Raw genomic sequence first — 22,383 nt, 5'->3', positions numbered from 1 at the left:
ATTTGAAAACAGTTAATAATCAAGAATTATGTTTCGTCAATCTTGTGGGCAATAATAAACTACTAATTATATCCATTGACTTAACATATTTAATTTGTAATTAATCACCAAAGAAAGAGGTTAAAAATTCACAATCTTTAAAGATATGGATATAATGGTGAAGTGTCTCTTTAATCTTCACCACAATTTTTTAACAGGTACAATATCAAAAAATCTTCTTTGATGAAACAGAACATGGCTGAATAAGCTGGAAGTTCATATTTCATATAATTCAATTTCAGAAAGAAATTGGATGCTGAACAAAAAGAGTATTTTTGCTTTGATCCCATTCAGGACAAAGTTTAGGCTTCATAGTTCACCACACATTGTTCCTTGAAACTGACTCCACCAAGTGGAGAAGCAGAATAACAGCATTCTGCTTCTGCATTAACTCAGAAGTTGATGCCAGATTTTCTCCACTGTAATTGCGTGCTGACAGCTACATCATTGCTCTCACATTGCCAAATAACATTTCATTTTTATGCCCAGAACTTCAATGGCTATCACCCTATTTATCTGTAGATTCTCCACAGACTCACCAATGCAACTACATTCATCATCACTACTGTGCTGCTGAATTTCCTTGGTTGGCTTTTGTGGAGCGCTCACAAACATCAGAGGGAAGGATTTCATAATGTGTTGAATAAAATCAAGCAGCATCACACATGTTGGCTGAGAGTCAGTCTTCTTCAAAAGCTCCAAAGCAACTGAAAGTTAAACAAAAAACATAGCTTGGTGCCCCCAGTACAATCCTTGTGATTGACTTCACATAAATGACACATTTCACTGTATGCTTCAACGTATGTGTGACAAATCATCCATGGATGATATCCTTTTAATTTTTACTCATTTAGCTCAGTTTGCCTGTGAGGAGTTATTTTTGTAGGGAAATTTCAACATTTAGTTACAAATGTATCAGTGAGGGAGCCATTAACAAATACCTTTTTCTGGATGCTGTTGAGGGGGATGACCTGACGGGGGACGCCCACAGTGACCGGGTCTCTGGCACTGAGCCTGGTGCTGTTGTGCAGGGGGGAAGGAGGGAGAAGAGGAATGCGGTAGTCATAGGGGATTCCATAGTCAGGGGAACAGACAGGAGATTCTGTGAGCCTGATAGAGATACCCGCATGGTGTGTTGCCTCCCAGGTGCCAGAGTACGGGATGTCTCGGATCGGGTCCTGAATATTCTGAAGGGGGAGGGTGAGCAGCCAGTTGTCTTGGTACATGTTGGTACCAATGACATAGATAGGATAAATGAGGAGGTCCTGAAGAGAGATTTCCAGGAGTTAGGAAGGAACCTGAGAAGCAGGACCTCCAGAGTAGTAATCTCGGGATTGCTACCTGTGCCACATGCTAGCGAGGGCAAGAATAGTAGGATCAGGCAGATGAATGCGTGGCTGAGAGACTGGTGCAGGGGGCAGGGCTTCAGATTCTTGGATAATTGGGATCTCTTCTGGGGGAAGTATGACCTGTTCAAAAAGGACAGGTTACACCTGAACCCGAAGGGGACCAATATCCTGGCAGGAACATTTAATAGAGCTGTTAGGGAGGGTTTAAACTAATTTGGCAGGGGGATGGAAACTGGAATGGCAGAGCGGAAGAAGGGGAAAACAGAAATAAATCTAAAATAGTGAGCAGTAAAGACGTCAGGAAAGACAGGCAGGTGATGGGGCAAATTTGTAGCCATTGGGATGAGTTGCAGTGCAATAAAGCTGCAGTGAAATCAAAGTGAAAAGTACCAAATACTGGTCTTAAGGTGTTATACTTAAATGCACGCAGCATTAGGAATAAGGTGGATGATCTTGTCGTACAGCTACAGATTGGCAGGTATGATATTGCGGCCATCACTGAGACATGGCTAAAGGATGCATGTCTCTGGGAGCTGAACGTCCAAGGATACACGGTGTATCGGAAGGATAGGAAGGTAGGCAGAGGGGGAAGCGTGGCTTTATTGGTAAGAAATGATATTAAATCATTAGAAAGAGGTGATATAGGATCGGAAGGTGCAGAATCTTTATGGGTTGAGCTAAGAAATCGCAGGGGTAAAAGGACCCTGATGGCAGTGATTTATAGGCCTCCAAACAGCTGCAGTGATGTGGACTACAAATTACAACAGGAAATATAAAAGGCTTGTCAGAAGGGCAGTGTTATGATAATTGTGGGGGATTTTAACAAGCGAGTGGATTGGGAAAATCAGGTCGGCACTGGATCTCAAGAGAGAGAATTTATAGAATGTCTGCGAGATGGCTTTTTAGAACAGCTTGTTGTTGAGCCCACTAGGGGGATCGGCTGTACCGGATTGGGTATTGCGTAATGAACCGGAGGTGATTAGAGAGATTGAGGTGAAGGAACCCTTGGGAGGCAGTGATCATAACATGATTGAGTTCACTGTGAAATTTGAAAAAGAGAAGCCGAAATCTGATGTGTCGGTATTTCAGTGGAGTAAAGGAAATTACAGTGGCACGAGAGAGGAACTGGCCAAATTTGACTGGAAAGGGACACTGGCGGGAAAGACGGCAGAGCAGCAGTGGCGGGAGTTTATGCAAAAAGTGAGGAAGGTGCAAGACAGGTATATTCCAAAAAATAAGAAATTTCCGAATGGAAAAAGGATGCAACCGTGGTTGACAAGAGAAGTCAAAGCCAAAGTTAAAGCAAAGGAGAAGGCATACAAGGAAGCAAAAATTAGTGGGAAGACAGAGGATCGGGAAGTTTCTAAAAACTTACAAAAGGAAAGTAAGAAGGTCATTAAGAGGGAGAAGATTAACTATGAAAGGAAGCCAGCAAATAATATCAAAGAGGATACTAAAAGCTTTTGCAAGTATATAAAGAGTAAAAGAAAGGTGAGAGTAGATATAGGACCGATAGAAAATGATGCTGGAGAAATTGTAATGGGAGATAAGGAGACAGCAGAGGAACTGAATGAGTATTTTGCATCAATCTTCATTGAGGAAGCCATCAGCAGTATACCGGACACTCAAGGGTGGCAGGGAAGAGAAGTGAGCGCAGTCACAATTACCACAGAGAAAGTACTCAGGAAGCCGAATAGTCTAAAGGTAGATAAATCTCCTGGACCAGATGGAATGCACCCGTGTGGTCTGAAGGAAGTCGCTGTGGAGATTGTGGAGGTATTAGTGATGATCTTTCAAAAGTCAATAGATTCTGGCATGGTTCCGGAGGACTGGAAGATTGCAAATGTCACTCCGCCATTTAAGAAGGGGGCAAGGAAGCAAAAAGGAAATTATAGACCTGTTAGCTTAACATCGGTGGTTGGGAAGTTGTTGGAGATGACTGTCAAGGATGAGGTTACAGAGTACCTGGAGGCATATGACAAAATAGGCAGAACTCAGCATGGATTCCTTAAAGGAAAATCCTGCCTGACAAACCTATTACAATTTTTTGAGGAAATTACCAGTAGGCTAGACAAGGGAGATGCAGTGGATGTTGTATATTTGGATTTTCAGAAGGTCTTTGACAAGATGCCACACATGAGGCTACCTAACAAGATAAGAGCCCATGGAATTACAGGAAAGTTACATACGTGGATAGAGCATTGGCTGATTGGCAGGAAACAGAGAGTAGGAATAAAGGGATCCTATTCTGGTTGGCTGCCGGTTACCAGTGGTCTTCCACAGGGGTCCGTGTTGGGGCTGCTTCTTTTTACATTGTACATCAACGATTTGAATTATGGAATAGATGGCTTTGTGGCTAAGTTTGCTGACGATACGAAGATAGGTGAAGGGGCCAGTAGTACTAAGGAAACAGAGAGTCTGCAGAGAGACTTGGATAGATTGGAAGAATGGGCAAGGAAGTGGCAAATGAAATACAATGTTGGAAAGTGTATGGTTATGCACTTTGGCAGAAGAAATAAACGGGCAGACTATTATTTAAATTGGGAAAGAATTCAAAGTTCTGAGATGCAACGGGACTTGGGAGTCCTCGTACAGGATACCATTAAGGTTAACCTCCAGGTTGAGTCGGTAGTGAAGAAGGTGAATGCAATGTTGGCATTCATTTCTAGAGGAATAGAGTATAGGAGCAGGGATGTGATGTTGAGGTTGTATAAGGCGCTGGTGAGACCTCACTTGGAGTACTGTGGACAGTTTTGGTCTCCTTATTTAAGAAAGGATGTGCTGACGTTGGAGAGGGTACAGAGAAGATTCACTAGAATGATTCCGGGAATGAGAGGGTTAACATATGAGGAACATTTGTCCGCTCTTGGACTGTATTCCTTGGAGTTTAGAAGAATGAGGGGAGACCTCATAGAAACATTTTGAATGTTGAAAGGCATGGACAGAGTTGATATGGCAAAGTTGTTTCCCATGGTGCGGGAGTCTAGTATGAGAGGGCATGACTTAAGGATTGAAGGGCGCCCATTCAGAACAGAAATGTGAAGAAATTTTTTTCGTCAGGGTGGTGAATCTATGGACTTTGTTGCCACAGGCAGCAGTGGAGGCCAAGTCATTGGGTGTATTTAAGGCAGAGATTGATAGGTATCTGAGTAGCCAGGGGATCAAAGGTTATGATGAGAAGGGGGGCGGTGTGGGACTAAATGGGAGAATGGATCAGCTCATGATAAAATGGCTGAGCAGACTCGATGGGCTGAATGGCCGACTTCTGCTCCTTTGTCTTATGGTCTTATGGTCTTATTAATCTATTTTCTGTCTGCATTGTACTTTGTGCTGCGAGTTTATTACGGGTAATTTGTCACGTGCGTTGGGGCATGGTAGAAGTGAAGAGTATAGTTACCTATTCATGCTTTGTCTTTAGTTCAGTTCTTAGTCTGACTAGAGAAGGGAGCAAGTTAGGGGAATTATATATTTTTTTGATGACAGCTTCATTTATTGCTTATTGTTTAAGAACGCTTAGTATGATACATTTAGGGAAAAATATATTTTTGAGCTACCACGATAACCCTTACCCTACAACCACAATAATCTGAAAGCTAGTTATTAATATCTAACATCAGTGGGATATTGACAAGGAGCGATGGTGCATGGGGAAAAATGGGAGAGTCTAAGAGTTCAGAGCAGATTACAGTGGAAGTACTTACCAACATCAACATCCGTCAGCATCTTGTCAACAAATTGACAAAGAATTTGCCTTGGCTTTTGCACCACGATGTTATAATCATCTGGACTGGCACTGTTAATAATAAAATCAACAATTTTTCAGGTTAAGTACATTCATGCAGTACAATCTTATCTATAGCAAATTAGGCTAATTGGACTAAACTGTTTCCTTATGTTGACCTACCACACATCTCACTTTAAGCAACACCTCTTCCTCAAAGGCTCTGCCATTACAAACTGCTGTTTCCCTCACATCTCCTCTGTAGCATCCTTGAAAATAATAATGTCTCCTAACTTTTCTCTAACTTTCCACTTGAATATCTCTTGATTCAGAGTAACATCCTATAGCTGGTCGGTGGTGTACAGCCATCCTCACCGGACTTCAAGGCATGGTCCCAATTCAAATTTGGCCAGCTCCTTGCACACTTTCCTTGTACACCTGCACATGGTGAAAATAAAGCGGTGGGGGCCAGGGAACTTAAAATCATCGAAAAGATTCAGAGCGTGAGAAGTGTCATGAACATAGGTCAGAAGGGATTGAACAAGGGGGGATAAAACAGCACCATCACCAACTCTACCCACTCACGGGATCTCCCACCCACTGCCACCAACCTCATAGTTCCCACACCCCGCACTTCCTGTTTCTACCTCTTACCCAAGATCCACAAACCTACCTGCCCAGGTACACCCATTGTCTCAGCTTGCTCCTGCCCCACCGAACTCATTTCTGCATACCTCGACACTGTTTTATTCCCCCCTTGTTCAATCCCTTCCTACCTATGTTCGTGACACTTCTCACACTCTGAATTGTTTCAATAATTTTAAGTTCCCTGGCCCCCACCACTTTATTTTCACCATGGGTGTTCCCTATATACCTCCATCCCCCACCAGGAAGGTCTCAAAGCTCTCTGCTTCTTTTTGGATTCCAGACCTAACCAGTTCCCCTCTACCACCACTCTGCTCCGTCTAGCAGAATTAGTCCTTACTCTTAATAATTTCTCCTTTGGCTCCTCCCACTTCCTCCAAACTAAAGGTGTAGCTATGGGCATCCATATGGGTCCCAGCTATGCCTGCTTTTTTGTTGGCTTTGTGGAACAATCCATGTTCCAAGCCTATACTGGTATCTGTCCCCCACTTTTCCTTCGCTACATCGACCACTGCATTGGCGCTGCTTCCTGCACGCATGCTGAACTCGTTGACTTCATTAACTTTGCCTCCAACTTTCACCCTGCCCTCAAGTTTACCTGGTCCATTTACAACACCTCCCTCCCCTTTCTTGATCTTTCTGTCTCTACCTCTGGAGACAGCTTATCTACTGATGTCTACTATAAGCCTACGGACTCTCACAGCTACCTGGACTATTCCTCTTCTCACACTGTCTCTTGCAAAAATGCCATCCCCTTCTCACAATTCCTCCGTCTCTGCCGCATCTGCTCTCAGGATGAGGCTTTTCATTCCAGGACGAAGGAGATGTCCTCCTTTTTTAAAGAAAGGGGCTTCCCTTCCTCCACCATCAACTCTGCTCTCAAATGCATCTCTCCCATTTCACGCACATCTACTCTCACCCCATCCTCCCGCCACCCCACTAGGAAAAGGGTTCCCCTTGTCCTCATCTACCACCCCACCAGCCTCCAGGTCCAACATATAATTCTCCATAACTTCCGCCACCTCCAACAGGATCCCACCACTAAGCACATCCTTCCCTCCTCCCCCCGCTTTCCGCAGGGATCACTCCCTACGCCACTCCCTTGTCCATTCGTCCCCCCCATCCCTTCCCACTGATCTCCCTCCCGGCACTTATCCTTGTAAGCGGAACAAGTGCTACACATGCCCTTACACTTCCTCCCTCACCACCATTCAGGGCCCCAGACAGTCCTTCCAGGTGAGGCGACACTTCACCTGTGAGCCGGCTGGGGTGATATACTGCGTCCAGTGCTCCCGATGTGGCCTTCTATATATTGGCGAGACCCAACGCAGGCTGGGAGACCGTTACGCTGAAGACTTACGCTCTGTCTACTAGCGAAAGCAGGATCTCTCAGTGGCCACACATTTTAATTCCACGTCCCATTCCCATTCTGATATGTCTATCCATGGCCTCCTCTACTGTCAAGATGAAACCACACTCAGGTTGGAGGAACAACACCTTATATTCCGTCTGGGTAGCCTCCAACCTGATGGCATGAACATCAACTTCTCTAACTTCCATTAATCTCCTTCATACCCCATCCATTATTTATTTATCTTTTATCATTATATATATTTTTTTCTCTCTCCCTCTCTCCTTTTTCTCCCTCTGTCCCTCTCACTATACTCCTTGCCCATCCTCTGGGCTTCCCCCCTCACCCTTTCTTTCTCCCTGGGCCTCCCGTCCATCCCATGATCCTCTCATATCCCTTTTGCCAATCAACTTTCCAGCTCTTTGCTCCATCTCCCCCCCCCCCCCCCCCCGTCTTCTCCTATCATTTCGGTTCTCTCCCTCCCCCTCCCACTTTCTAATCTCTTACTATGTCTTCTTTCAGTTAGTCCTGACGAAGGGTCTTGGCCCGAAATGTCGACTGTACTTCTTCCTAGAGATGCTGCCTGGCCTGCTGTGTTCATCAGCAATTTTTTTTTTATGTCTCTTGCTCACAATACCCCAAGTGTGGTCTAACAAATGCCTTAAAGCATTACATCCTTGTTTTATATTCCAAACCTCTTAAAATGAATGCTAGTATTGCATTGGCCTTCCTTACCACTAGCTTAACCTGGAAGTTAACCTTTGCACCTCTGATTTCTGAATTTTCTTCCATTTAGAAAATAGTCTACACCTTTACTCCTTCCACTAAAGTGCATGACCATACACTTCCCTACACTATGTTCCATCAACCGCTTGTTTGCCCATTCTGCTCTTCATTCTCACTTGTTACCTCTCACACTGCAGTACTGTATAAGATTTGTACACATGCGTTCACATCACAACCAGGTCATTTGATCACTTTCATTGCACTTAGGGGCCTTGCTATATGCAAATTATCTGCTGCATTTTTGCTTATAGAACACAATGACTGCATTTCAAAATTATTATACTGGCTGTGAAATATTCTGAATGGGGCTCAGACTTCTTCCAAGTCACAAGATTCAGGGCCTATTCGACAAATTTGAACATATAGTATAGACTCACCCAACAGTGTGCCATTATTTTAATTGTCAGCATCAATATGATTACAAGTACACAAACTACGAATTACCACTTTCATCATCTTTATAACAGTCAATCCAGTTGGCAAGGCATCACACTGCCAGAGCTAAGTAAAAGGAGCAAAGTGAATGGTAGCAAGGAAGGTACCATACCTTCAGCAACTTTGAAACCTCAGCACCACGGCAGGCTGCTTTCAAGCCTACGGAGGTGGCAAAATCAGTTGCCAACCCTCTGAGAGAATGTGCCTCTGTAAGATATGGGCTTTACATGTGTCCTGCTTCATTCATAACATACAATGCCCGATCCTCATTGGAGTAAGAAGACCATCAACTTAGTGATGGAATCGGTTTTCCCAGCTGTCCACTGACAGTAACAGAGACTTACTCACTCCCAGGTTCGGGAATACTTGCTGCAGGAGATTCTTAAGCAAGGAACCATCTGCAAAATACTTGAGGAAGTGCTACACATAAAACTAACTGCATATGTGATCGTTTTCAGTCCACTATTTTATTCCTTGACAGAAAAGGGTAAGATCAGATTTCTGAAGTTAAAGAATCATACAGCACAGAAAATAGCCTCTTTCAACCATTGCAACCATGCCAACCATCAGATACTATCTATTCTAATCCCAGCTTCACAGCACTGAGCCTTTAGCCTTCTATCCCATAGCATTTCAAGTGTTTATCATATTGTCATAACAATCTGTCACTCAATGTCAGCCAGACCAAGGAACTGAGTACAGTATAGACTTCAAAAGAAGGAAACCAGAGGTCCATGAATCAGTCTTCATTGCAGGGTTAGAGGTGAACAGAGTTAGCAACTGTAAGTTCACAGGAGTTATTATTTCAGAAGACCTGTCCTGGCCCCAACATGCAAGTGCAATTACGAAGAAAGTACAGCAGTGCTTCTACTTCTTTAGGAGTTTGTGGGGATTTGGTATATCACCTAAGACTTTGGCAAACTTCTATAGATGTGTAGTGGACTACAGAGTATATTAACCAGCTGCATCACACCCTGTTATGGAATCACCATGCCCTTGAATGGAAAATCCTACAACAAGTAGCAGATACAGCCCAATCCTTCGCCGATAGTCTCCCAAACATTGAGCGTACCTGCATGAAACGCTGTTGCAGGAAAGCAGCATCCATCATCAAGAACCAGCCGGAACATGCTCTCTTCTCGCTGCTGCCACCAGGAAGATGGTACAAAAGCCTCAGGACTCACACTGCCAGGTTCAGGAAGTTACTACCCCTCAACCGTCAGAACCAAATAGGATAACGTCACTCTCTCCATCGCTGAAATGTTCCCACCACCTATGGACTCACTTTCAAGGGCTCGTCATCTCATGTTCTTGATATTTACTGCTTATTTATTTATATTATTGTTTCTTCTTCCTGCATTTGCAATTTGTTGCCTTCTGCACTCTGGTTGAACGCCCTCACTGAGTGGCCATTCATTAATTTTCATATAGTTATTATTCTATCGATTTGTTGAGTATACCCACAAGAAACTACATCTCAGGGTTGTATATGGTAACATATATGTACTTTCATAATAAAATTTACTTTGATCTTTGTACCAAAGTACACTGAAAAGCTAGTTTTGCATGCTGTTCATGCAGATCAAATCACAGCACAGTGCATCATGGTTGCACAAAGATGCAGAATAAAGCTAGAGAAAGTGTAGTGCAGGTACACAATAAAGTTCAAGATCATAACAAGGTAGATCGTAAGGTGAAGCTCTCATCTTACTGTAATAGAGCACCATTCAATAGTGTTCATGACAGCGGGATAAAAGTTGTCCTTGAGCAAGGCTTTTGCATTTTCTGCACAATGGAAGAGGGAAGAAGAGAATATCTGGGGCCTTTGATTATACTGGCTACTTTACTGAGGCAGTGAGAAGTACTGAGAATCCATGGAGGGCTGGCTGGTTTCCATAATGTGCTTAACTATGTCCACAACTCCCTGCAGTTTCTTGCCGTCACCGGTAGAGCTACTGCTATACCAAGCATGATACAACCACGTAGGAAGTTTTCTATGGGGTGTCAAGAAAAATTGTTAATAGTCAAAGAGGATAAGTCAAATTTCTCCAGTCTCCTGAGAAAGTAAAGGCATTCCTGACTGTGGTGTCTATGTGCTTGGACCAGGAAAGATTATTGGTGACGTTGAGGGAAAAGTTACTGTCGTGACTCCAGCTTACTAAGGTCTCTATCTCCTTCCTGGCTCAAACTTACTGCTATTGGAGATACAGCCCACTACCGTGATATCATCCGCAAACTTGCATATGGAGTTGAAGCAGAAATAGGCAACACCAGCAGAAGTAGAGTAAGGGGCTGAAACACCAGTGTGGAGGATACGTTGCTGCCTATCTTTACAGCTTGGGATCTGTTGGTCAAGGAGGCTGGGATCCGGTTCCACAGGTTGGTACTGACACCCAGGTCTCAGAGTTTGGTGACACCTTCCTCACAATCAACCTTACCGTTCGCCCCGATGCAAGGTTCCGATTAGAAACGTCAACTGCTCCTTTCTCTCCATATATATTGCCTAACCTGTTGAGTTCCACCAGCAGGTTGCTTTGAACACAACTGTCATTTGCAACCTCTTGTACTGGAACAGTCCAGAACAGAGGGTTCTATCTTAAAGCAAATTATTATCGGTGGAAAAAAATGTTACTTTAAAGTTTGTGACAAATGTGATTGGCCATTATATCATTTAAATATGGGCATAACGTTTAACTGATTTGTTTGAAACTTAACTAACACATTTTGTTTACAAATAATGCTACTGACTCTACGGTGAACAAGAAACATTGGAGGAACAGCCTCAAACAGAAACATCGATGTCCCTCTACTGATCACGCCTGACTGCTGAGTTCCCCAGCAGTTTGTTTTTGGTTCGAGATTCCAGCAGTCTCCCGTGTTTCCGAATCTACGAGTACAACGTTAATATGTGCAAAGTTTGCGAGGCCTGTTGGGCCTGATCTCTCCGTGGACGCTACCGGGTGGAATGAATCAAAGGTGCCGGGCTCACCTTTCCAGCTCCCGTAGAGCCGGTAGAATGGAGGCCATCTCCAGCCCCTGTTCACACATCTTGTGGTAGTATTCACCAACGTGCCGGAATCAGGAGCTCGGGTTTTGTAATTTCACGTTGATCACCATCTCCCGCCGCGGAAGTCACGCAAATCAACCCGAGAACCACCCGCCGGCTTCTACCCCGCCTACATGACGCACTATCAGCCAATCAAACCCACCTTCCCCTCTCGAGCCTCCTGGGTCAAACTCCGCCCACTGCTCCGTTCTCCTCCAATTGCCTGCGAGGCACCGGCCACACATCCGCCTCCTGACTAACCGCCAGCCGCTGAGACTCCGCCCCTGTCCGTTCTCCCGCGCCTGCCGTCAGGACCCGCCCACTTCGGAGCACCATTGGCCGAACTTGGCCTCGCTGATTCGCAGGCCGACGGCCGGGTCCGCCACGAGACGCTTCCCTGCGTAGCCCCACCCACACCCCCCCCAGGGTAGCCCCGCCCACACCCCGGGGTAGCCCCGCCCACACCCCAGGGTAGCCCCGCCCACACCCCCAGGGTAGTCCCGCCCACACCCCCAGGGTAGTCCCGCCCACACCCCTGGGGTGAAACGGGTGATTCGACGGAGGAGGTTGGCTGTTAAAGAATTCAGTGAAGTTTGTCATTAACCTTAAACGTATCGTCTTGGCTGTGGAATCAGCAGTAACGTTAATGAAAGAGGGTCTTTCAATAGAAACTGTAAAATGACGTGCAAATTAGGTCAACAGAACAACTTTTGGTTTTGATGGTAAGCATGTTCATATAGGTTCTTTTCACCGGTTGTATATGGTGACATGTACTTATGTACTTTAATAATAAATTTACTCTGAAGTTTGAAGTTTGAACTCGATGCTTGCATATTTTGTTTCTAAACACAGCTTGACACCATACTTGTGGGTGACCACTATGGTAAGGATGATGTTGGGTATATTTTCACTGAGGAGATAGCTCCCCAACCTGATTCTTATCTGCGAATGATCCCTCCCTTCCCTCTCACCTCTTTATATTTGCCATCTTCCCTTTGGACTCTCAGTTCTGTTGAAGGGTCTTGACACAAAATGTTCACCATCCCTTTGGGTACAGATGCTACTTGTTGAGTTCCACTGGCTTTTTTAAAAATTTAGATCATTCATTAACATGAAGGTAACAGTTCATGTTTCATCTTTTTTGTTCGGAATGGTCAAGCATTTGAAAGTACTAATTGCAAAGTAAGGAAATAAAACAGTAATTAATCTTTTATTCTCAAAAATAAGCAATCCAGTAAGTATAAAAGCAGAACATACTGACAATACTAAGCAAAGCAAATCAGCAATACGTAGTGAAAAGTCTTGACAGGAATTTTTGTGACATGGTATGAGGGCCCTGTGGTACCAACCTGGAAGGGTAACAGTAATACCCCTCTTCAGTGGTACAGAAAGAACTATTGGAGATGTCTTTATGGAACACAAATATAGTGCTTCAGTGAAAAATTAATCATTTGACACGAGGTTCGAGTTTCAGTTAGTGCAAATGCAGGTATTAAATAACCAATGGAAGCAAACAAGACACAAATTACTATTGTCATCGAGTGTAATAGAAATCCCAAAGCAATTTCCATTTTCAGTGCTTTGCTGGAAACAGTTGAAATGTATACAGAACAAGGCTAAAGAGAAAAGGTAGGAAATACTTTGTAACAATTTACATTTTTGGGTAGCTTATTGTGAATGTTTCTTTGCAAGATGAGCCGTAGTGACGTAAATGCAGCTAATTTCCATTTGACCTTCCAATGCCACAAATGTAAGAGAGTACCTTAAATTAGACAGGAAAAGGTATTACTGCTTCAGGAGTAAAAGAAAGTAAAGGAGGCACACTCCACTAGACCACTATTACATCATCAAGATGCTACAGGTAAATGTCAAAGAAGAGTAGGATGTTTGTGTTTCTGTTGCTGATATCACAGTTTGACTTGCTCACAGCTGAAACTGTGTGTATATACACACACGCACACACACAATCTTCAATTTTGAGTCTTGTTCAATCAAAGGAGCAGTTTCAATGGGTTACTTATTTATTTAGTGATACAGTGCAGTAACAGGCCCTTCTAGCCCAACGAGCTCGCACCGCCTAATTACAACTTGTGACGAATTAACCCATGCATCTTTGGAATGTGGGAGGAAACTGGAGCACCCGGAGGAAACCCACATGGTCATGGGGAGAACAAACAAACTCCTTATCGACAGCGCTGGGAATTGAACATGCGTCACTGTAATCGTGTTACTCTAGCCGCTATGCTACCATGTCACATGTAAATATCCATACCATCTGTAAGAGTATTAATGGTGCAATATCAGCAATGTAAGGTATATAATTCTTTATTTTACAAAGGGCTTTTGATTTGAAACTTTAATCCCATTTCTTTTTTCTAAAGGTACTGCTGTTAATATTTCCAGCATTTTCAGTTTATATTAAAATATGCAATACCCATATCTGCCACTAGATGCAACAGCATACTTAGTAAATAGCAGCAAGCTATTCCAAGCACAAAATATGGAGAATAGGTGCTCTAAATTGTGGAGGAAGCTTGCAGTGTAGTAATAGGAGCATGTGTCAGTGTTTTCCAGTTTATTGATTGGAATATCATTTTTTCACCTCCCATCCCTGGTGTGACTATCATAATTGTTCTTTGAATGGAAGGTGTTACTTAAAAATATTGTGTAGCTATTAGAAGGCATTGCTTGTTCTCTCTGTCTCTGACGTGCTTTCCCTCCAGAAGTGATAAATGTTCTCTAGTCAAGTTGCTGTACCTCACTTTAAAAGGGACAGAATAGTAAATTGGGGTATTGAATCACATTCATGATCCTGCTATTATAAAAGTGTCCAACTCTTCACTTGCCATAGTTATCTGCTGCTGATCTGAAGTGTGTTGATCTAGTCATTTTTGGGGTAACAAATATTCATCCATAAGTTAATGATTCCAGATGAGTCCACTCCATTCTACTGTTAAGAAATTTGAGTTCCTCTAAAAATCTGTTGCCATTTTAGAATCAGAATTAGAATCAAAGTTCAGAGTTCAAAGTAAATTTATTATCAAAGTACATACATGTCACCATATACAACCATGAAATTAACAAATTTCTTGATGTTCACCTGGCAGAGAATCTCACCTGGTCCCTCAACACCAGCTCCACAGCAAAGAAAGCCCAGCAGCGTCTTTACTTTCTGCGAAGGCAGAGGGAAGTCCATCTCCCACCCCCCCATCCTCACCACATTCTACAGAGGTTGTATTGAGAGCATCCTGAGCAGCTACATCACTGCCTAGTTCAGAAATTGCACCATCTCGGATCGCAAGACCCTGCAGCGGATAGTGAGGTCAACTGAGAAGATCATCGGGGTCTCTCTTCCCGCCATTAGAGACATTTACACCACACGCTGCATCCGTAAAGCAAACAGCATTATGAAGGAGCCCATGCACCCCTCATACGAACTCTTCTCCCTCCTGTTATCTGGCAAAAGGCACCGAAGTATTCGGGCTCTCACGACCAGACTATGTAACAGTTTCTTCCCCAAAGTCCTCAATACCCAGAGCCTGGACTGACACCGCTATTTATTTGTAATTATAAGCCTACTGCCCTCTTCTGTGCATATTGTCTTGTTCATTATTTATTGTAATGCCTGCACTGTTTTGTGCACTTTATGCAGTCCTGGGTAGGTCTGTAGTCTAGTGTCATTTTGTGTTGTTTTTTACGTAGTTCAGTGTAGTTTTTGTATTGTTCATGTAGCACCATGGTCCTGAAAAACGTTGTCTCGTTTTTACTGTGTACTGTACCAGCAGTAATGGTCGAAATAACAATAAAAAGTGACGACTTGAATTTTCTTGTGGGCAATCACAGTAAATACGAGAAACAATAGAATCAATGAAAGACCACACCCAACAGGACAGTCAAACAAGCCCAATGTGAAAAAAAAGCTATAAACTGTACAAATACAAAAAGAAAGAGAGAAAAAAATAATAATAGTAATAAATAAATAAACAATGAATATCAAGGTCAGAAGATGAAGAGCCCTTTAAAGTGAATCCAGTTCAGTAGGAATAGTTCTGTCATGGGGCAGGTGAAGTTTTCCCCTGTGGTTCAAGAGCCTGATGGTTGAGGGGTAATAACTGTTCCTGAACCTGGTGGTGTGGGTCCTGAGGGTCCTGTACCTTCTTCCTGATGGCAGTAGCGAGAAGAGTGCATGGCCTAGATGATGGGGGTCCTGTTCTCCTGTGATAGTGCTTCGTACAGATGTGTTCCATGTAGGAAGTTCTTTACCCATGATGTCCTGGACCATATCCACTACTTTTTGTAGGCTTTTCCATACAAGGGCATTAGTGTCTCCACACCAGGCCATAATGCAAGCAGTCAAAATACTCTCCACCACATATCTATAGAAGTTTGTCAAAGTTTTAGATGATGTACCAAATCTTTATAGGCTTCTACAAAAGTAGAGGAAAGTAGAGATGTTGCAGTACTTTCTTTGTAATGACACTTAAATGCTAGACCCAGAACAAATCCTCTGAAATACTAACACTGAAGAACTGTAAATTGCTGTCCCTCTCCACCTCTGATCCCCAATGAGAACTGGCTTATGTATTGCTGGTTCCCTCCTTCTGCAGTCAATAATCATCTCCTGGCTCTTGCTGACATTGAGTGAGAGGCCATTGTTGTGGTACAACTCAGACAGATTTTCAATGTCCCTCTTATATGCTGATTTGTCATCATCCTTGATTCGGCCAATGACAGTGGTGTCATCAGCAGACTTAAATATGGAACTGGAGCTATGCTTAGCCTCACAGTCATACATGTAAAGTGAGTAGAGCAGGGGACAAAGCAGCCTTATGGTGCACCTGTGCTGAGGGAGATTGTGGAGGAGATGTTGCCAATCCAAACGGACTGGGGTCTGCAACTGAGGAAACTGAAGGTCTAGTTGCACAAGGAAGTAATAACAACGAGGACTTGAAGCTTTTTGATTAGTTTTGAGGGGATGATAGTATTGTATTGAATACTAAGCTGTTATCAATGAAGAGCATCTTGATGTCAGGTTTAGTATAACAGACATATCTCATTAAATTTGTTGTTTTACAGCAGCAACAGATAAAAATATACTATAAGTTGCAATTAGAAATATATTTTAAAAAATTAAATAACTAGTGCAAAAAAAGAGAAAAAATAATGAGGCAGTATTTATGGGTTCATTGTTCAGAAATCTGATGGCAAAGGGGAACAAAGGGGAAAAAGCTGTTCCTAAAACATTGAAAGCATGTCTTCTGACTCCCGTAGCTTCATTCTGATTGTAGTAATGAGAAGAGTGCATGTTCAGGGTGGTGGGGGCCTTTAATCATGGATGCCAGCTTTTTGAGGCATCACCTTTTGAAGACCTCCTCGATGGTGGGGAACATTTCCAAGCTCATACTATATTGGTGTCCCATTACCCCTGTATTTGCTCCTCTAGTTTAGTTCCAGATTGTCACAGTCGAGTTTATGGTCAAATGCACAAGCACATTCATGCATAGCTGCAGTGAAAATGTTACTTGAACCAGCATCACAGAACAGAGCCTCATAAAAGCAAGATTCACCAAAAGAAACATAAACACAATTTTTACAAGACAGTACAATTGGGGGAAAAACAAGTCAGTGTTAGTGAAAAGTGGTCATAGTATTGCTAAACTGTAGTGATTAGGGTTTTGCTGGTGATGCAAGAACCAAATGGTTGAAGGGAGTGCAGGACACGAGGCCTCAGTACTTCTTGCCTGATGGTAGCTGCAAAATGATGGCTTGGCCCCCATCATTGGAGATCTTTGATGATATATGTTGCCTTCTTAACACTGTAATTGTTGCATTGTTGTCTTTATGGTATTGATGATTGTGATTTGGTGTTTGATTAAAACGTGTACTCCTAAGTGTTGTCTGCCTCCTGGAGTTTTCCACCTGTGGTTAAAGTGACCTTGCTTCTGAAATGGGGACAATATTTTCCCTATGGGCTTTAAGATTAGTTCCACTCCAGTGAGAAGTTGTTGGAAGGTTAAAACAAGCATGCTAAATATTTATGGTAGACTGCATATAAGTGAGAGATGCTCAATTAACACAAACAGAATAGCTTTTCAAAATTCTTTTAATTTGTTATTATGCTGACATGCAACGCAGAAATCCAAGACGGGAGGAAATTAAAGTACTGCAACTTCAGAAAACTAAGTTTACGGAGTGCAGTAGGCTAATGGGTTATTTAAAGTTCAAATAAAAAGAAAACTACCACATGCTGGAAATCTGAATACAGCAACGAAAATGCCATGAGAATTGGAAATGAATTATTATTATTAGGTGTAATGGGTACAGTAAATAAATCAACTTTTGATGAGGAGTTTCCGTCGAAAAGATACTACCTGACTTGTTGCCTTCTTCCAGCATTTAGTGTGTATTGCTCTGGATCTGCTGAATCTCTTGTGTTTGTAACTTTAGATGCATAGGCTTTCTCAAGATTGGAATAATTTTGGTAAAATTTGATTAATCGAGTGATAGTGAAAGAGAATAAATAATACATAATATTTTAATTGCACAGAGATAATGAACTGAGTCTCTCTCTCCCTCCCCGATGCTGGGGAACACTACAACCCACAACCTCACTGTGTAATTACTACCACATATTCCCAATTCAGTTGGTATTTTATACTCGTTACATGGCCTTATATAAATTTTACAGACTTACCTCTATAACATGTCACAAGTGAAGCAGACACGAAGGATTGCGTCCATAATGTAGTACACCGATTACGGGATATTGGCAGTATTCACTTTGCAAGTTCCAAAAAGAAGAAAGTAATGGTTACTGATTGAACACTGACAGAATAACTTCTACCAACAAATGTTTTATATGCGCCTGAAACATTTTGACTAATGCAAAATTCTCGCAGTTCTGACCAAAGTTCAAGTCCAAGAGACTGGCGCTTAAACTCTTCAACCTCCCGGTTCACAGCAGCTACCGTTGTCGGCACACAAAAGGAATTACAAACTCGTCGTTAGCACAATAATGGAGAGCCTCTTTAATTTACCGAGCCTTTCTCCCCCTGTTTACAGGCAAAAGTATCCTACCATGGTCTTAGCAACCATTGCCTCCGTACCTACGTCCATTGCCCCACCTAAAAGCCCACCTCTCCATTTTCTGTCGATATGATTGGCTATATCGCTTGATTGAGGCCTGTAGTTGAGAGTAAAAGAATCACCTGGAGATCTGGCGAGTTGTCAATAAAATGACATAAGCACAAGACTGCGCCCAGGTTACCTTTTCTCCTACGTGGTACGTACCCTTATTTACACCTGCTTTCAAAAGCCAGCAGATTCAACCGGTAAGTAATACAACTTTTAATTTTTAATACAAAAAATGTGCTTATTTGGTTTTGCAAAACATGGAGTTAAAATATTGACGTGTAGAATTAGCGGTTTGATTCAGAATGGTAAAACGCTATACTTTTGAAAGGCTACTCTTGGCAAGTTGATAGCTATTTTTTAATTAGTTGAAACTATTCGAAATAAGCTTCTGGCATGTTCTAACCCCGATGAATCGGATAACTTCTTAGCAGAAAATTAGAGTTTCTAAAAGATTATGGGTGGAATTTTGGTTAATATTATGAACTAACCCACTATTGTTGGAAACCAGTTTTCAGTTTGTGTTTCGAACCTTGGATTGTATTCAGCGCTAACGTTACACCAATCCTTTGTTAGACCGCTGAGCGATCTATTGAGGAGGTCTTGAATGTAGAATAAAACTTATTTTACTGTTTCACTTTAACAAAGCAGTCATTGGTTCAATGTTGCAGAGTTAATTCCTTACTGAATCTGCACGAAACCTTTCATTTACAGTTCTCCATGGCTGCGGTTCTTTACTTCACCGCTAATTGAACCACTTGTATTCAGGATCAAAAGGCAAATCCATTATATTGTTTGGAGTAGCATAACGTATCTGAACAATGTGATCTTATGTATACTAGCATTTTGGTATTTTAACTTTTCTATTTAATAAAATTGTAATCAATAGGATACTTTAAAAGAAGGAAGTTCTAAATTTTTTTAGTATATTTTGCTCGGGTTTGGGAAGAATTTAATTTTACTGAGTTATCTCAGTTACAATCGACCGTTGCAACGCCACTTTGTACTTCTAGAATAAAACCATAAATTTGTATTTGTGCGTGACAGATTAGACATCTTTCCCGTAATTCATGTTGCAATGAAGAGCATAGACAAATGCAGCAGGGTTTAAAAATGGCCACATTAGTGTCTCTTCTAGTGGAATGTATGTTGTGGGCTTTTGCCACCTCCGTTCCTGCACTGAATTTTAGAGTTTTCACAAAGTCATAGAAAAGTACAGTCCAGGAACAGGCCCTTCAGCCCATTTAGTCTGTGCCAAGCCATTTAAGCTACCTACTCCCATCCACCTGTACCAGGACCCTACCATCCACACATCTATCCAAACTCCTCTAAAATGTTGAAGTTGAATTGGCATGCACTGGTAGCTTCACTGCTGTGGAGTTGACAAGAGCAACAAAATTGCCCTCTCAATCAAAAAGTGGTCTCCATGCTTTTAAAATGTAAAACATTTCTCCGATTTAGTTCTGTTCATACCTGTTGCATTATGCTTTGTGGAACTTTATTGCATCTTCGAGTGTAGAAATCCATGACTAATTTGATAATTAATAATAATGCAGCAAATGTGGCAGACAGTTTTCAAACGGGAATATGGCAATGAAAATTAAGAAAGAAACTGCAGATTCAGGAAATCCGGAATGAAATGGAAGGGCTCGGCAGGTCAGACATCAACCTTGGAAGAGAAACGGATAATGGTTTGGGTCAGGGAGCTCTTGTCTGAACTGAATTTTTTTTTTAAAAAAAGCCCGGATAGAGTGAATGTAGAGAGGATGTTTCCAGTAGTGAGAGAGTCTAGGGCCAGAGAGTACAGCATCAGAATAAAGCAAAATCCATTTAGAACAGAGGTGAGAAGGAATGTCTTCAGTCAGAGGGTGGTGACTCTGTGGAGTTCATTGTAACAAGCAGGCCAAGTCATTGGGTATATTTAAAGCAGAGCTTGATGGGTTCTTGATTAGTAAGGGTATTGAAGGTTATGTGGAAGAGGATAGGGTTGAGAGGGAGTAAACAGTCAGCTGTACTTGAAGGGTAGAACAGATTCAATGTGCCAAATGGCCTAATTCTGTTATGTGTCCTATTGTCTTTCTTTGTAGAGAAGCTGGCAGGAGACATGGATAATAACATTAAATTATCAAAGGTTGGGTTTTTGTTGAGTTCAGGCCTCCATCGGTCAGAGTTGACCATGGATATTGTGTCTTAACTGTCTGGATACACAAGCCTGGGCAGTACGATATGGAGAGCAAGCTCCCCCTCTCTGCACATCTAATGAACCCAAAGGAACGGCAACATTGATACAGTTTGGTACCAGCGGCATTGTTGTCAGTCAGCAGTAAACTCCATATAGGACTGCTTTAGGGACACCAACTCCAGATTTGTCCCTCAGGGTTTCCTCCCAAAGCCTTCTGCATTAGTGGGTACAGCCGTAAGGCAGTGGAAGTTTGAGATCGGAGTTTTCCTTCTCCTAGATGAGCTGCCAACTACGACTGACAAGCCCCATCTGCCTGAAGTGACTAGTTTTAAGCCACCAGTAACCCGCCTTTGCCCCTTCTGTCAGCAGAAACTGTTCCGCTGGGCTTAGTAGATTAGACACACATGAAGGCCAGGAGCTGAATTTGATTGTCAGAGGCTATTTGAGGTGCATGCCACTGGGAGCATTTAATAAGTAGTGGGAGCTTGTTCCCATTATCACCCTGGCTATAACAACCTTAAGGAACCTTAACAACACATACAAAATACTGGAAAAACTCAGGAGGCCAGGTAGTAATTATGGAAAAGAGTACAGTCAATGTTTTGGGCTGAGACCCTTCAGCGTGACTGGAGAAAAAGAGATGAGGAGTCAGAGCTAGAAGGTAGGGGGAGGAGAGGAAGAAACACAAAGTGATAGGTGAAACTGGGAGGGGTGGAGTAAAGAGCTGGGAAGTTGATCGGTGAAAGAGGTACAGGGCTAGAGAAGGGAGGAATCTAATAGGATAGGACAGGAGGACATGGAAGAAGGTAAAAAGTGGGAGGAGCACCAGAGGGAGGTGATGGGTAGGCAAGGAGATAAGGTGAGAGAGGGAAAGGGGGGTGGGGAATAGAGAAGCGGGGTGAGCATTACCAGAAGTTCAAGAAATCGATGTTCATGCCATCAGTTTGGAGGCTACCCAGATGGAATATGTGTTGCTCCTCCAACCTGAGTGTGGCCTCATTGTGACAGTAGAGGAGGTCATGGATGGACATGTTGGAATGGGAAGTGGAATTAAAATGGGTGGCCACTGGGAGATCCCACTTTTTCTGGCAGACAGAGCACAGGTGCTCAGCAAAGCAGTGTCCTAATCTGTGTCAGCTCTTACCGATATACGGGAGACCACACCAGGAGCACCGGATATAATAGATGACCCCAAAAGGCTCATGGGTGAAGTGTTGCCTCACCTGGAAAAACTGTTTGGGGCCCTGAATAATAATGAGGGAGAAGGTGTAGTGGCAGGTTTAGCACTTGTTCCACTTGCAATAATAAATGCCAGGAGGGAGATTAGTGGGGAGGGATGAGTGGACAAGGGAGTCACGTAGGGAGCAATCCTTGCTGAAAGCATTAAATTGGGGGAGGAGGGAAAGATGTGCTTGGTAGTTGGATCCCATTGGAGATGGTAGAAGTTGTGGAGAATTATGTGCTGGACGTGGAGGCTGATGGGGTGGTGGGTGAGGACAAGAGGAACCCTATCCCTGGTGGGGTGGCGAGAGGATGGGGTGAGAGCACGATATGGAAGAGGTGTGACTGAGGGCAGAGTTGATGGTGGAGAAGGGAAGCCCCTTTCTTTGAAGAAAGAGGGCATCCTATTTGTTCTGGAATGAAAAGCCTTTTCCTGAGAGCAGATGCGGCAGAGCTGATGGAATTGAGAGAAGGGGG

At 42.9% G+C, this 22,383-nt stretch overlaps 2 protein-coding genes across 4 annotated transcripts in view; one reads left to right on the top strand and one right to left on the bottom strand.

Annotated features, from left to right (window-relative positions):
• atr (ATR serine/threonine kinase) overlaps positions 1-18,224 on the bottom strand; it is a 133,533-nt gene extending 115,309 nt beyond the window's left edge. The window contains exons 1-3 of one of the 2 annotated variants that reach the window (XM_072255025.1): positions 18,067-18,224; positions 5,090-5,181; positions 579-746 (exon numbers count right to left, since the gene is read on the bottom strand). In XM_072255025.1, the coding sequence (XP_072111126.1) occupies positions 579-746; positions 5,090-5,111 (190 nt within the window). In that variant the 5' untranslated portion in view covers positions 5,112-5,181; positions 18,067-18,224. Of the gene's footprint in view, positions 1-578; positions 747-5,089; positions 5,182-11,315; positions 11,482-18,066 lie in introns of those variants that run through there. The other variant, XM_072255024.1, reaches the window with a different exon arrangement.
• A 354-nt stretch (positions 18,225-18,578) lies between these two features.
• LOC140196220 (plastin-1-like) overlaps positions 18,579-22,383 on the top strand; it is a 128,868-nt gene continuing 125,063 nt past the window's right edge. Inside the window, exon 1 of one of the 2 annotated variants that reach the window (XM_072255029.1) lies at positions 18,579-18,703. The gene's annotated coding sequence lies outside the window, so the exon portion shown is untranslated. The remainder of the gene's footprint in view (positions 18,704-22,383) is intronic. The other variant, XM_072255028.1, reaches the window with a different exon arrangement.

Source organism: Mobula birostris, chromosome 4 (genome assembly GCF_030028105.1).
Source record: "Mobula birostris isolate sMobBir1 chromosome 4, sMobBir1.hap1, whole genome shotgun sequence".
Lineage (NCBI taxonomy): Eukaryota > Metazoa > Chordata > Chondrichthyes > Myliobatiformes > Myliobatidae > Mobula > Mobula birostris.
Note: the sequence above shows the minus strand (reverse complement) of the source record. Positions and strands in the feature narration are given on the sequence as shown.